Here is a 15607-nt window from a genome sequence, read left to right on the forward strand (position 1 = left end):
AGAGAGAGACCTGGGAGGTGAGAGACTCTCAGGACTCAAAGGGAGGGACCTTAGATGAAATGCCCAACAGTAGGGGGAGGGAACTTATAGAGCTCACCTCCAGCAGGGAGACAGGACATCAAATGAGGGATGGGGTCACCAGCCCACAGTCACACCTCTGACCCATAACTGTTCTTGTCTGAAAGAACTACAGGGATGGAAACGGAGAGGGCAAAAGAAGGTTCAGCGACAGGTCCAAACTGGGATCCAGCTCAAGGGGAGGTCCCAAGGCCTGACACTATTACTGAGGCTATGAAGTGCTCACAAAAAAGGACCTAGCATGACCGTACTCCAGAAGACCCAACAAGCAGCTGAAAGAGTCAGATGCAGATATCTGCACCCAACCAATGGACAGAAGCAGCTAATCCCTGTGGTTGAATTAGGGAAAATCAGAAAGAAGCTGAGGAGGAGGGCGACCCTTTAAAAGTGTTGCCTTGATCATGGTGTCCCTTCACAGCAGTAAAACCCTAAGACATCCTTCAAATGCAGCTACTTAGCCTATCAATGGAACCCATCCTGTCCATCCCTCTACCTCAGAGCATGCAGGCTTGCCTTCAAACACTCCTGCTCTGGCACTAAAACTTTAGCCTTGAAGGGCCTTTATCAGTGTGATGGGTCCTGATTCAAAAACCTCCTACTGGTAAGCCCTCCTCTCTCAAGCCACCCCACACACATTACAGAAATCGCAGCAGCAGCATGTCTGCTCAGGCTAGACAGCATATTAACTCCTCCAGGAAAACCTGTGGCCTTCTGTGTGGTTAGTGGTGAACCAATAAAGTCCCTTTAAATACTTGATATCTGGGCCAGTGCGACTCAAATGGGTAGCAATGCTTGCTACCAAGTCTTACAACCTGAATCTGATGCCCAGGACACACAAGGAGAAAGCAACTCCTGGAGGCTGTCCTCTGACCTCTTTGTGTACCACGGCACCCACACAGAGAGAGCCAGAGACAGACGGAGAGAGACAGAGAGAGACAGAGAAAGGCAGACACACACAGAGACAGACAGACACATATATACAGAGAGACAGACACATACACACAGAGAGACAGACATATGCACACAAAGAGACAAACACTCGAGCAGCGACAGACAGACAGACACATATACAGAGAGACAGACAGACAAAGAGAAACGCACACGAGACAAACACTCGTGCAGAGACAGACAGACAGACACATATACAGACAGACAAAGAGACAGAGACAGACAGAGAGAAACCTGCTACCCAAAAATTCTAATCACACTCTTCATTGGTTTTTCACAGAATCGTCTCTACGGAATTCTGGGAATTTTAAGGAATTCTGACATATACAATCTTCAGATTCACAAGAAATAAAATCATATAGAATACATTTCCTAGGGGGGAAAAAGTCAACATTCTTTTACCACATTAATGGAGACCTCTGTTTTACTTAGTAAAGGCCTAAGTAAAAATGAGCCTCAGAGACTGGACCAGGAGTCCATAAAGCAGACTCAGTTTTTGCCTCTAACACTACCAGCTATGACCCGAGATAGACCCCCACCTGACTCTAAAATGAGGAAGCTAGACCTGATAACCTCTGTAAGTGATCTTCCATCTACAAAAAGTAAGCTCATATCTCCATCCCACACACTTCTCTCAGCCCAGGGAATTCTAGGTGCTTTCCAGAAGATTCATGTTCGGCACTGAAGAACTCTCACAAAATTCTGATCCAGAATTGGTATCTTGTAATTTCAGGACCCAGAAGCCTGAGGCAGGGGACTGTCTCCAAGTTGAGACCCATCTGAGCTATATAGTGAGTTCAAGGCCAGCTGAACAACAGTGTTAACCATCGAAGAAGAAGAAGAAGAAGAAGAAGAAGAAGAAGAAGAAGAAGAAGAAGAAGAAGAAGAAGAGGAGGAGGAGGAGGAGGAGGAGGAGGAGGAGGAGGAGGAGGAGGAGGAGGAGGAAGAAGAAGAAGAAGAGGAGGAGGAGGAGGAGGAAGAAGAAGAAGAAGAAGAAGAGGAAGAAGAAAAAGAGGAGGAGGAGGAGGAGGAAGAAGAAGAAGAAGAAGAGGAAGAAGAAGAAGAAGAAGAAGAAGAAGAAGAAGAAGAAAGAAAGAGGAAAAGAAGAAGAAGAAAGAAGAAGGAAGAAGGAAGAAGGAGAAGAAGAAGAGAAAGAAAAGGAAAAAATACACATAAAAATATACAGATACAGACAGTCTAACCATTTTGTTAAAAAGAAAAACATAAATTTTAGCTGTGTTCCCCTGTCCTTCGATTTTCCCAATTAAAAAAAGAAACAAAATAAAAATAACTTCAAAAAACAGATAATTAAAATCATCCATATATTCCAGAGGCTCAGACAAGATGAGTTTTGGTTTTGATTTTGGGGGGAGGAGTGGGGTATAGACATTATGAAACTATCAAACACAAAACGTCATGGTTTCACATGAGCCTCTTTTCTAAGTAGTGAATGTGCTGGGCAGTGGTGGCTCACGCCTTTAATCCCAGCACTTGGGAGGCAGAGACAGGTGGATTTCTGAGTTCAAGGCCAGCCTGGTCTACACAGTGAGTTCCAGGACAACCAAGGCTACATACACAGAGAAACCCTGTCTCGAAAACCAAAAAAAAAAAAAAAAAAAAGTAGTGAATGCTAGGTTCTTAGCTGGTTGTCAGGGTGTATGTGTGCACATGTGTGCATGTGTGTGCATATGTGTGCACATGTGTGCATGTGCTATCAAGATGTACAGGTGCTTGTGGAAGACAAAAGACAACCTTAATGTCACTCCTTAGAATCCATCTGCCTTCTATTCCAAGGAATGTCTCTCCCTGGGACATGAAACTCACCAGTTAGTATTCTGTCTGGCCAGTGAGCCACAGAGATCTTGTCTCCACCTCCTCAGGGAAGGGACTGCAAGCAGGCACCACTGCACACCACCACTCAGGTCCTCAAGCTTGCACGGCAAGCACTTTACCAGCTGAGCAATTTCCCCAGGCAGGGCTGACAATATTTTGCACCAAAATACACATGTGGCCTCACCTCAGGAACACATTACCACGCACATCTGTATAGGCACCAAGATACACATCCTTGATGGATTATTAACTCATGAAAGCAGAACACCTGAGAATCTTCAAGCACGCAAAGAACTGCATTCCTGCCTTTTCCTGTGTTTCCCTTCTTGCAGCTGACAGCTCACGTGGCTACGGTTACGTGTCCTCCAACACCACCCTTACTCAGTATTAGAAATGCGCACCAGGAATTGCTCTCCATGAGCAGGGTGCTTAAGGGTCACATGGTTGTCCTTTATCTGGTCCTCAGGACCAACAGCAGCAAGCATTTGTGGGCACTTACGTGGGCCAAGCCCCACTCGAGTGCTAATACGCTAAGTGCTTAATATGCAGCTGCTCCACTCTTGACAAAGATCTCTTGGATAAGTGCTATGAGGGTGTCCATTCTCTGGATGAAGAAAAAAAAAGTGGGAATGGAGGAGGTGGTTGGAGCCCCCTGAGCCCAAGCCCTACCATCCAGCCACTGCCATCCAGGACAGGAGCACTGCTCTAGAATCAGGAAACAGTGCTTTACCATCTACACACGGGTGTTGTGGAGTGCAGGGAACATACACCTGACCTTTAATCTAGTCCTACAGCAAAGACAGTTGCCATTGCATCTGTGAGCTCGTCAAGTGCTGTCACGGGCAAGATGTTGCCTATTCTTTTTCCAAGTAAGTCGTTTCGTGCACAGACCGCCGTAACCTGTTTTTAACACGGTAAACATCCTTCGTTAGAACCTTTCTAGATCCACATGACTGAACACGCATCCTCTGACAAGGCAGAATTTCTAGGGGCTGGAAAGATGGCTCAGTGGCTAAGAGTGCTTACTCGCAGAGTCCCACGTCCAGTTCCCGGCACAGACCTGCTGTAACCCCAGTTCCAGAAGATCAGATGCATTCTTCTGACCTGTTCCGGCATCAGACACTCACATGGTACACTTACAAACAGGTACATTTACATATAAGTGGACACTCATTCACATAAAGTATGACAAAACTTTGTTCTAATTTTTTAAAATACAGTATGTCAAACTAAGCACAGAGTTTTAGGATACACCCCCAAGAAAGTCAAATGAGATCCCAGGAAGCCCTGCCTTCACCCTGGCCTTCACTCTCAGATCAGCAATCAGTAAACTAGGAAGCAGTCTCAGCCCATATGATAGCTACGTTTTGTTTATCCCTGTCAACAAAAAAGGGAGGTCAGCCTGCACTGTCACCATTCAAATCTGATCAGATCAGACGTGCCCTTAATGTGGGATGATTCAAGCTACGAATAGGGGTAAAAAAAAAAAGTCAGAAAAGATGAAAATAATAACTAATCAAAGCATTAAAGAGAAGCAGTTGCCATCCTGGTCTGTGAAATTCATTGTTCAATGAGAGTGCAACATTGCCAATGGTTAAGCGGACTTCAGCTTTCGGCAATCCTCCTGCCTCAGCGTCATCACAGCTTGGACTACAGGCATGTACCACCATGCCTGGTTTTTAACTGGTGATATTTTTTTTTTAAGATTTATTTATTTATTATATGTAAGTACATTGTAGCTGTCTTCAGACACTCCAGAAGAGGGAGTCAGATCTCCTTACAGGTGGTTGTGAGCCACCATGTGGTTGCTGGGATTTGAATGCTGGACCTTCGGAAGAGCAGTCGGGTGCTCTTACACACTGAGCCATCTCACCAGCCCCGACAGTGTCAGTCTTACAGTACGTATACATCAGACACTGTGGCAACAAGAGACCAGCATACTGGATGAGAACTAGAGACATAGGTCTGACACCAGGGTAAGGTACCATGAGGCCAATAGAAAGGGCACAAGGAAGGGAACACAGAGGACTCAGGGACTGAGGGGGAAAAGAGACCTGGCAGGTGTGTTCATCTTCAGTGTTTTGTTAATTCGATGAGGGGCATAGTAACTCACGCCCATAATCCCAATACTCAAGAGGCTAAGACAGGAGCATGGCCTTTGAGCTTGAGGCCAGCCTAGACTACAGTGGGTACCAGGCCAAGGCTGGGCTACAGAGCAGGATCTTGTCTCAAACAAAAACGTTTACATACACACATCACACACTATGCACAAACACACACATACATATACACACATATATACACACACATACACAAACACACACACATGCACACAGACACACACATACATATACATCCACATACACTACACACAAACAGACACATATAGACACACGCATACACTACACACAAACACACACATATAGACACATACAGAGACAGAAACACACACATATACACTACACACAGACACACACATACACATATACATACACACACACACCACACACACTACACACAAACTTATGCACAGAGAGACACACACATATATACACACAGACACACATACATATATATATATACATACACAGACACACATGCACACACACACACATACATACACATACTCATACACACACACACACTACACACAAACACACACAGACCACATACAAACACAAAACAGAGACACATAGTTTGCTGTGTGTGTATGTACACAGGCACTAGGGAAACACAGTAAGCCAACAGACAGTGGGACAAAGAGATTATTAAATTCATACACAAATAAGCATAAAGCCATGCTGATCAGCACAAAGGAAAAGGAGAAGACAGTTCATCTTGGTGGAGAGGAAGACTGAGTTCAGGTGTGGAGGACCTGGGGCATTCCTGGAAGCTGATGCGACCACCAAGAGCCCAGTCAGTGATCAATGGGAGGGGTGCCTCCTAAGGGTACCTGAGACTCCAAGGGCCCTAGCGAGCACTGGGTGTGTCTTCAGATAGAGCACCAAGCCCATAAGGATGAGGTAAGAGCTGTAGCACGGAGAAGAGGGAGCCCAGAGAAGAAGGACCCTGGCCTCAGCTCTGCAGAACAGGAGAGGGAGAAAAGGAGATGCCAGGCTGCAGCACCCATTGGTAAGGCTCACCAAAGACTTGAGTTCTCCTTTCCAGGCTTCCAGAAAAGACTGGCTTTGTTGGGTGTGACGATACCTGCTTTAATCCTGGCATTACAGAAGCAGAAGCAGAAGGGTCGTGAGTTCAAGGTCATCATCCAACACAGATGAAACTTGGGATCAGGGTGGACTTCATTACAAGATTCTCTCAAAAATAAACACAGAGAGGACTGAAGAACTGTCCTCCATGCCCTTTAGAGTTAGGTGTGGCCACAGGGCTCCCTTTAGTCAATGACATATATGCATGGTAAGCCCAAGTCACCACAATCCTTTTTTCTCTATAAAGATTCAAGATGGTGGCTGTTTCCATCAACCCAGGTCACAGGACAACACAGACCTGGGCACCCAACCTAGTCTCAATGCTGAGGTAGTTTGATCAGAAGTATGGTGGCTCTAAGGGCTGAGGCCACAAGGACTGAGTCAACACAGAACATTTAAAGTCAATGGTGATTTGGCAAAGCTCCTCATTAGGAAAAATAAAAATGGCTGGTCACAGTAGCACACATCCCAGCACTTCAGGAAGCTGAGGCAGAAGGATCATCTGTGAGTTCAAGGTCAACCTTGTCTTGTCTACATCCAGGCCAGCAAGGACTACAAAGTGAGCCCCTGTCTATATGTTCAACAGGAATGAAATTCACCAGTCTTCCTGCAGCCAATCTACTGACCACATGTCACAGCATTCTCAGAATCACCTGCTGCCAATCTTTTCCAAAACAGTAAAAATGATCACATAAATTCTAGGACTCAAGAAGGGGCATGGACGGGATAAAAAAATAAAACACGAACTTGCCAAAACTTCGACCATTACCACATTGCAATCTAGTTTGTGTTGAAGGCTGCAACGGGCACACACACACATAGATTTGTGCCAGAGAAAAGGATGGTGCCACAGACACCCCCCTTCAACCTCGTTCTTATGAAACTACACCCCCTATCACATTGGACGGGTTATGCCCAAAATCATGTGTTGGTTTGTTGTTGTTGTTGTTGTTTAAATCTGAGTTTCTTGGGAATGAATATACATTGTGGCTAAAAGGTTTTTCTTCATGTCCCTCCCAAATGTTCTTCATTGCACTGCATAGACTTCATAAAATCACATCTTGGTCCATACTTATAAATATTCCAATGTGGATTTTACTTCATTTTATAGTGACTTTTAGCTCCAGCCAGCCATAATACTAAATTTTACTGTGTATCAGAGTACTCTGGGAACTCTGACAGAACTTAGTCATTTAATCCAAATTCTACTCTGCAAACCGATACTATGTGCACACTACTAAGTTCACATTAACTATGTGCACTATGTGCACACTAACTATGTACACACTATGATGTGCACACCCAGTTTTCACACATGAAATGCTGGCCCTCAGAAGGTCAGCACTCTTCATCACCTTGTCTATGGGTCAGTAACAAAGCAAGGGTGTTACAGAACAGCATGAGAGGCCGAGTCCAAAGACTCAGACCCAAGTCCACCATCACCTCATGCTGCCACGTAAAAATATTCTCAAGTTGTTCTTCCAAGACAAAGCTCTGGCAGCTTTACAAGTGGCCTTCGTTTTATTAAGACCAGTATGAACTTTACCCAGCATGCACATGGTCAGCATTTCACAGTTTTGGCCCTGGATGAGCAACACTGCCTCCGGTGCACATTTCAGGCCAGAAGTGTCTGTGAAATTTACATACAGGGCACTGGGATGGGAGCATGCTATGGTTCTTGACTGATATATCAAGTGCAGAGAGGCTACGCCAGCCATCACGCTATGCAGTTCTCATAAAATAAACACCGTGTGAGCAGGGACCTGAGGCTGTGTCTCGCTGCACTGTGAACCAAAGTGCTCGCTCACTCGCTCACTCCTCGGAAATACATACATCTTTCATCTTAGCAAATTTGTCAGGCAGAAATGGTATCTCATTTTGGTTAATGTTTCTTTGTTAGCAAGAATAAATGTCTTGCTGTTTGTTTTGCTATAAACTGGCTAACTATAGTCTCTCCTTTGAGAAACTGCCTATTAATTAATAGCTATTTCTATTGGAGAGTTTTTCTTTTAAAACTCTGTGTAAGATTCATAAGATTTTTTTAATTAGAGTATAATTACATCATTCTCCCTCTTTCCTTTCCTCCCTCCAAACTCTTCCATGCACACCCCTACTTCATTCTCAAATTCAAGACTTCTTTGTATTATCATTACAGCCAGCCAGCCAGACACACACACACACACACACACACACACACACACACACCCCTACACCTCTATATACAGTAGCCTGCTCAGTTCATTGAGTGTTTCTTGTATGTATATAATTTCAGGACTGTCCAAAATAGACCACTGTCCAACCAATCAGGGCCTCATCCCTGGGGAAGCCTCTTTTCCAGCCTCCATTGGGCTCTGCTCTGTTTTTAGCTTAACACTACAGCAGAGATTGACCTACAGATAAGGCCAGAGGACAGCACTGTTGAGTTTACTGACTGCTCACTGCTTGTGATGTAGAACAGAGGTTTCATGGTAAGATGGGGAAGCAGCACGCAGAGTAGCTAAGAGGTAAAGGTAAGAAGTTTCAGGGCCTGGATTCAAGACCCAGCCCTTCCAATTACTGGGATGACCTAAGCGGACTTGACCTTCCCACTAAGGAAGTTCTCATACACGTCTGAGAACACTTTATGTGCTATGTAAATGCTGTCTCCAGATTTACCTTATCAAGTCCATTCCACACAAAGATAATAAGGTCTTACGTCTGTAAAGGATTCTGCATGCCTTGTTTGGGGAGCTTTGGGTTGTTTTTTATGGGTCTTACTTTGTGGCCCAGATTGCCTAGAATTTACAGATCTGCCATCCTCACTCTCACGAGTGCTGTACTTAAAGCTGTGCACAACCGCGTCCAACCTGTGCAACCTGCATGCGTTTTCTTAAAATCTTTTGATGTGTGATTTTCTTTTCTGATAGGCTCTCATTCTGTAGCCCAGGCTAGCCTCAAACTCTTGGCGCTTCTCCTGCCTCAGTGTTCTGTGTGCCAGGGTTACAGGTGTGAATCGGCATGGCAGCCTCTGACGCTTTTTAGCAGTGTTCCTTGCACCGTCATCCGGTTTACCATAGGTGACTACAGTGTCTGCCTCTGAAGAATGTACACCCTAACAAGACAAAGAACTTCTTTTCTCCTCTGTGTGTGTGTGTGTGTGTGCGCGCGTGTGCGTGAGTGTGTGTGTTTATTCTTTGTCAAATTTCAAGTACTAAAGGAACAGGGACTTAATTGAGGGACCTTTATTCTATCCCATTGATAAATGTGTCTGTTTTTATTCCATTAACATGCTGAATTTTACTTCTTGAAAACAAACGTTTTATGTTTACTAGTGCATATGTTAGCATTTCTTGACTGATTTTCCTGTTTGTCTTAGTCATTGTTCTGTATGTGAAGAGACACCATGACCAAAGCAACTCTTATGAAGCAAAGCATTTAATTGGGGCTTGCTTATCATTTCAGAGGTCCATTATCACTGTGGCAGGGAACATGGTGGCAAGAAAACAGTGCTGGAGAAGTAGCTGAGAGCTACATCCTGACCCATAGGCCTAGAGAGACCGGGTTTAGCTTGGGCCTATGAAACCTCAGAGCCCACCTCCCAGTGACATACTTCCTCCAACAAAGCCACACCTCCTTTTTGCTTTTGTTTGCTTGTTTGTTTGGTTGTTTGTTTTTCAGACAGGGTTCTCTGTCCTAGAACTCACTCTGTAGACCAGGCTGGCCTCACAGAGGCCACCTCCAAAGAACTGTTGCTGCAGCATCTTCTGGCAGCCAGCAGTCCCCAAGCTCAGAGTACACATCTAGGATGTGGGTAACAGTTCCACAAAGTCTCTTCTCCCTGCTCAACCAGATTTGGGACATCACTCATTGCCCACACTGCCCCTAAAGTTCTAGTGCGCTAGGAACTAAAAAAAAAAAAAAAAAATGGAACCTGTTGTTGATTATCTAGCTGGAGATGGGCCTCCACCCTGCTTCCTGTATTTTGGGACATTTCTGTTTGTTAGGACTCCACCAGAGGGTGGAGAGAGACAGCAAGGGGGAGCCCAGGCTGGTTCAGTTGTCAGTGTACTAACATATCTGATTTAAAGTTATAGCCAAAAGGAGGTTTACCTTATCTGAGGATTTCAAAGCACACCCCTAACTCTGGTCTCAGGTTACCTCAGATAACACTGGACAGGGAGGGAAGCCTCCTCCACAGAGCGCAGGATATTATCTCCCCACGCCTTTGGCCTGCCTTCCTTCTCTAGTAACACAAAGGAAAAGCCAGGGATGACCTGACCTGGGTCACCTCACTTCTCATTGCAGCATCTCAAAGGGGTGTGGAGGGTATCCCTGGCACGGGCCTGACATCCAAGGAGAGTCTGAAGCAGAACACATGGAGATAAGATCAGGAAGGACACAGGGACAGGCAGCCAGATGACTTGTACATTAATACCCGAGTGTAGGGCCACCTGCAAACCCGGCCAAGGCGCCATGACACTCACACAAATCTTGTTAAGAAAAAAAAAAAAAAAGGCACTCTTGGCGTGGTATATTTTCTTAGATCTGGGCCATTACGATGCTGTCTTTTACGAAGCAGACAGCCCTGGGTTAAAATTTCTTCAGGAATTCCAAAGGCAATCGCAATCCCTGAGCAGGGGCTTGGTTCTAGGATTCCTGCTGGCAAGCGTACATTTTAAACCAAAGCCCAAGGCCCTCTGGACTATTCTAAATCAGGGAAAGCAAAGTCTGCCTTTGTGAAGACTCTCAGTCATCACCGATTGCTTTTCCTCCAGCTAGGAATACTACCAGTAGTATTTCTACTCCCCATAAAGTCGCTTAGCCTGTTGAGTTCAGGCAAAGGTCTCTTAAAAACAATCTAGTCCAACCCTTACCTAACAGAACAAAAGCCCAAGGTCCAGAGAAACAAGCAACAAACTTAGCGAGTGTAAGGAGCTGCCTGAATACATGCTTACACTAAGAGCTTTTAACTGTACTGTGCATTTAATCTTCCCTGCAACTCTAAATATTATGCCCACTCTGCAGATGAGGAAACTGAGGCCAGGCCTATAAAGGTTAAGTTACACACTACGGCTACACAGTTGGTAAGGGACAAGGCCAGGACTACAATCCATGCTCTGAACTGCTAAACTTCAAGGGTTAAAAACTAGAACCCTTATGAAGTCTTTCTCCAATATAAATAATTCTAAAGCTCATGAATAAGTGAAACACATATTTTAAAGGCCTGCCACCAAACTTGTGTGAATTCTTATAAAAGCTAACAACCAAATGGTTTGGGTTTTTTGTTTTTTTGTTTTTTTTTTTTTTTTGGTTTTTTGAGACAGGGTTTCTCTGTGTAGCCTTGGCTGTCCTGGAACTCACTTTGTAGACCAGGCTGGCCTCGAACTCAGAAATCCGCCTGCCTCTGCCTCCCGAGTGCTGGGATTAAAGGCGTGCGCCACCACGCCCGGCTCCAAATGGTTTTTTTTTTTAATCAAAGAAATTTGAATAACAATTATGTTATGAGGGTCATAAAAAACATTACAGTCATGTAAGAAACTATTCCTAGTTTCTAAAACCAAACAATACGTATATAGCGGTGAAATGTGTTAAAAGGCCTAAGACTCAGACACCAGTAAGGAAGGGGGAAAGAGAGAAAGTTTAGAGAGAGAGGGAGGAAGAGAGGAAGCAAAAGAAGAGAAATAGGGAGAGAGAGAGAGGGAGGGAGGGGAGAAGGGAGGGAGGGAGGGAAGGAAGAGGGAGGGAGGGAAGGAAGAGGGAGGGAGGGAGGGAGGGAGGGAAAGATGCACATAATCCAAATTTGGAAAAACCTCGGTAATTATTCAGTTAATATGATGAAAAAAAGTCTGCCACAGCAGAATCAATTTTGTATACTTACCCTACGCTCCTCAAATTAATACAGAATGACTTAAAAGGGCCCACAGATCTGAGTCCATAAGAAGGAGGGGAGATCTATTCAACAATGGCATGTGTATAAGCACATGTCAAACCCTGGCATCGCCTGCTGCCTTGGGCCATCTTCAGGGCTGCTTTGGGCATCTAGGGTGCTGTGGACATCAAGCTAGCACTAGGCCAGGTGACCAAAGCAGAAAAGATCAACACTCTCATCTAAGCAGGCACCAACGGACTAAGGCATGGCCACCTCCCAAGAGAACCGGGATTACTGTCTCAGATGCTCACAGGACAGAGATGGGCCAGAATTTATGTGACAGGTGCACCTGCTGTGACTTCCTGGCAGACACAGGAAAAGAGGGTGGAAGGTGAGATTCATGGGTAATTTTTAGTGGCTTGAAACCTCTCCCAGACTCCTCCCATGTTCTGCATTCCCCCGTCCAGGCCAGGAGCCTTCTCTGCACCTACGTTGTCATCAGCTTCCTCATATTTTGTAACAATTTCACCATAGATTATATCAGACAAATGACCACAGACAGACAGACAGGTAGACAAGACTAAGAGTTGAGACACCTGCAAAGTGCCTGGCTATATTTAAGAGTGTCCAAGGAAAATTCATACTACTAAAAGTTTCATTAGACCAAAACAGCAGAAGCATGTCACACATGGGGATACTGTCAATGGGTCACCCTCAAACAGGAATCAGATATTCAAGGGCTGCAGCACATTGATTAGTGTGGCACCGTGGAAGTCACAGCACAAGAAAGTGTATCGTTAGTTCCAATTTTTCCTAACATCCCTGATGATCACAGCACCCCAATTAAGAAAGAGTCCCAGCTGAGAGGAGAGACGGGGCCACAGAGGTTGAGACTACTCCCTCCTGCAGCTTCGAAAAGCAATGATGCTTCCTCAACAGAAGTTAATACAAGTTATCAAAGACATGGTCAGCCAGGTTCTGGTCCGTTCCTCAACTGACCAAGTTCTGTAAAACTGAAAAGTAAAATCCCTGATTATCGCAGATCAAACTCAATTTTGAGATGTAGGGTGAGTTGGCAGGGCTGGCAAACGACAGAAAATCCAAACTGAGCTGACCGGATATGGAAATCAACACAAATCTCCACCAGCATCGTTCACACAATCCTGTCTGCCCAGGAAGGGCTTCGATCTGCCACGAAAGCGAAGCATCTGCCCTGTGTTCATAAACAACGCTCCTTGGCAATCCCACACACACAGCACCACAAGGCCACAGACATTACTTTCAAGGCTCATCTCCTCACATGTTCCAAGGAACACACCCACAAACAAGTCCCCTTCAAGAAAACAAACGCAAAGAGCTGCTAAAAGTTTCCAGCTGCCTTGAGGAGCTCCCTCCAGCACAGACTGCTCCTCTCCCGGCACCAGCCCAGCATCTCAGCGTGCCCTCTTTTCCAAATACAGCAGGGCCGTCCCTGGCTGTGAAAAAGTTGATTTTTAAAACTTCACCTTTCTCACACCCAGAGGCCTGTTCCCAGGAGTCACTGACACGACTGGGTTCATCTTGGTTTGCCTTGCTATGCTTGCCTCAAGTCCCCAGACTTCAAAGTAATTTGTACCAAGGATGAAACGAGCAAGTTCACCCCTTGCCACTCAAAAGAAGCCTCCGGACACCAGCGCAACACACTGAGCAGAGATCTGCCCACCCAAACATCCGCGGGGAAACCTACTCGCTGGACCATCAGATGGGTGGTAAAGACCCCACCTCTTCTACACTCTACAGGCCCGGGCACCTGCCAAGCCCCCCCCCCCCCCCGAAACACCGAGGATGCGGTAAGGACAGAGAAACTTCCCAATTGGCAGAGGACAGGTAACGTGGGGGCAGGGAAGTGGACAGAGGGCGGAAATTTCCCAGGAGGAGAGGAAAAGCCCTAGGAGGGCAAGCTCTGGACTCTGGAAGTTGCGGCCCCCAAAGAGCTCTCCCCGCTGCCCGCCCGCTCCCTTTCCCTGTCTGCTCCGGATTTACCAAAGCGCTGGCCAGGCCCGCCCGCCACCTGCGCGCCTCGCTCACCAGGAGCACCGAGCCGCGCACCACCTCTGACACGCTCTGCCGCAGCTCCGCCGCCGTGCCGGGCTTGCTCAAAGCCCGGGTGAACTTCCGAGTCTCCGTCGACACAGGGAGCTGCTGCTGCGCCATCCTCCGGCCGCCGCTGCGGGATCCGGCGCGCGCGGTCTGGCCCGGTCGCGCCGCCGCCAGGTGCGCCCCCGGCACGGGAACCCGCGGTCCCTGTCGGGTCCTCAGGCGCTGCAGCCCGGGCCACGCCCTCTATGCCGCGTCACGCCCCGAGGTGTCCTCCCCGGGCCCGCGTGCCTGCTGCGGCGCCTGGGCTCGCTCCGGACGATCCTGCGCGCAGCGCTCGCCGCGGCTCCCCCATGCCCCCGACCTCCCTGCGCGGCCGCCTCCTAGGGGTGGGGCGTCCGGCAAGGTGGGGCGGGGCCGATGGGCGGGGCGCCCTGTGGGGCGGGGCCGATGGGGCGGAGCCGGTGGGCAGGACCCGACTCTGGAATCTGGTGCTTCCTCCGCCCCGAGACTCTTTCCCCCGGTCCCCAAAGAGCCTGTCGAAGCCCCAAGGAGCCGTGAGGGTGCGGGCTCGCTGGCACCATAATGCCCTGGACGAGGCACCCGGCAACGTAGTCTTTATTTATGTGACACTGAGAAGATACAAGTCCTCTCCCTCGAGACTAGTCGGGCGTATTTGGGTCCACCTTACTGTGCCCAAACATGTGGCTCGCGGTGGAACTGGACAGCGTCGATCCGGATGGGCGTAGGGCCCAACACAGACCTCGGGCCGCGTGCTGCGTCACCTAGGACGCCAGCGTGACTCCTGGACCTCGATTATTTCAGCTACAGCCTGAGGACAGCGAACTGATGTGACTCAGCTGCAGTACCAGCCGTCTACACCGCGGGTGCCGAACCCGGGACCTCCGGGGTCACCGCTGCTGACGGCGTACCTCCGAGAGGACCATCTCCTGAAGCCTCTTCTGCCTTCCCCCAAGTTTCCTTTCTCCCTCGTAAGGCACAAGGGCACAGCCCTATCCCCCGCTAGGAGAGCGCGCAAGCAGGAGGGGGCTTGGGGCTCCGCATATGCGCATGCTCTGTGGCTTCCATCGGGGCGGGCTCTCCGGCCCAGAGTCAGCCTTCAGGAAGGCTCACTGATTGGCCCGGCTACTCCAGCCACACCCACTACCCACTGATGGACAGCTTCTTACCTGCCTGGTCAGCTTCCGAGGCTTAGCCTTGAAAACCAGAGACCAGGGGGATTTCTTAGGACGCCTCCTGATCAAGTGTTAGGAGACTTTTTGGAAAAAAATTGGGATTGCGTCCCACCTCTTCAAAAACCCAAATCCCTCGCCTAAAGCTAATCTTAGAGCTGAAGGGAGAAAATACCTAGTTTAGAGAGCAAAACACCACCATTCTGGGATTAATGAGCCGGCCTGGCACGTTAAGATTTATAGCTCGGGTATGCAACTGGTACTCAATAAATGCTTGCTGAACTGGATTTTATTTATTTATTTTTTTGCACCCTACTGAGTTGAGTCCACAAGCTGTAACATTGAACAGCGTGACGGGTTGAAAGATTTTTTTTTAATTCCTTGTTTAGTTTTTGCCGTTTTGTTTTAAGTTTCCGTTTTAG

The 15607-nt window shown here is 47.3% G+C and overlaps 1 protein-coding gene across 14 annotated transcripts in view; it reads right to left on the minus strand.

Moving 5' to 3' along the window:
• Dock9 (dedicator of cytokinesis 9) overlaps positions 1-14341 on the minus strand; it is a 254311-nt gene extending 239970 nt beyond the window's left edge. For 5 of the 14 annotated variants that reach the window (XM_085828875.1, XM_085828880.1, XM_085828874.1 and 2 more), the window contains exon 1: positions 13939-14340. In XM_085828875.1, the coding sequence (XP_085685001.1) occupies positions 13939-14109 (171 nt within the window). In that variant the 5' untranslated portion in view covers positions 14110-14340. Of the gene's footprint in view, positions 1-13938 lie in introns of all 14 variants that reach the window. The other 9 variants (XM_029469293.2, XM_085828891.1, XM_029469288.2 and 6 more) reach the window with 5 other exon arrangements.
• Between the last annotated feature and the right edge of the window lie 1266 nt (positions 14342-15607).

The sequence above is a fragment of the Mus caroli genome, unplaced genomic scaffold (genome assembly GCF_978045245.1).
Source record: "Mus caroli unplaced genomic scaffold, Mus_caroli_1 scaffold_12, whole genome shotgun sequence".
Classification (NCBI taxonomy): Eukaryota; Metazoa; Chordata; class Mammalia; order Rodentia; family Muridae; genus Mus; species Mus caroli.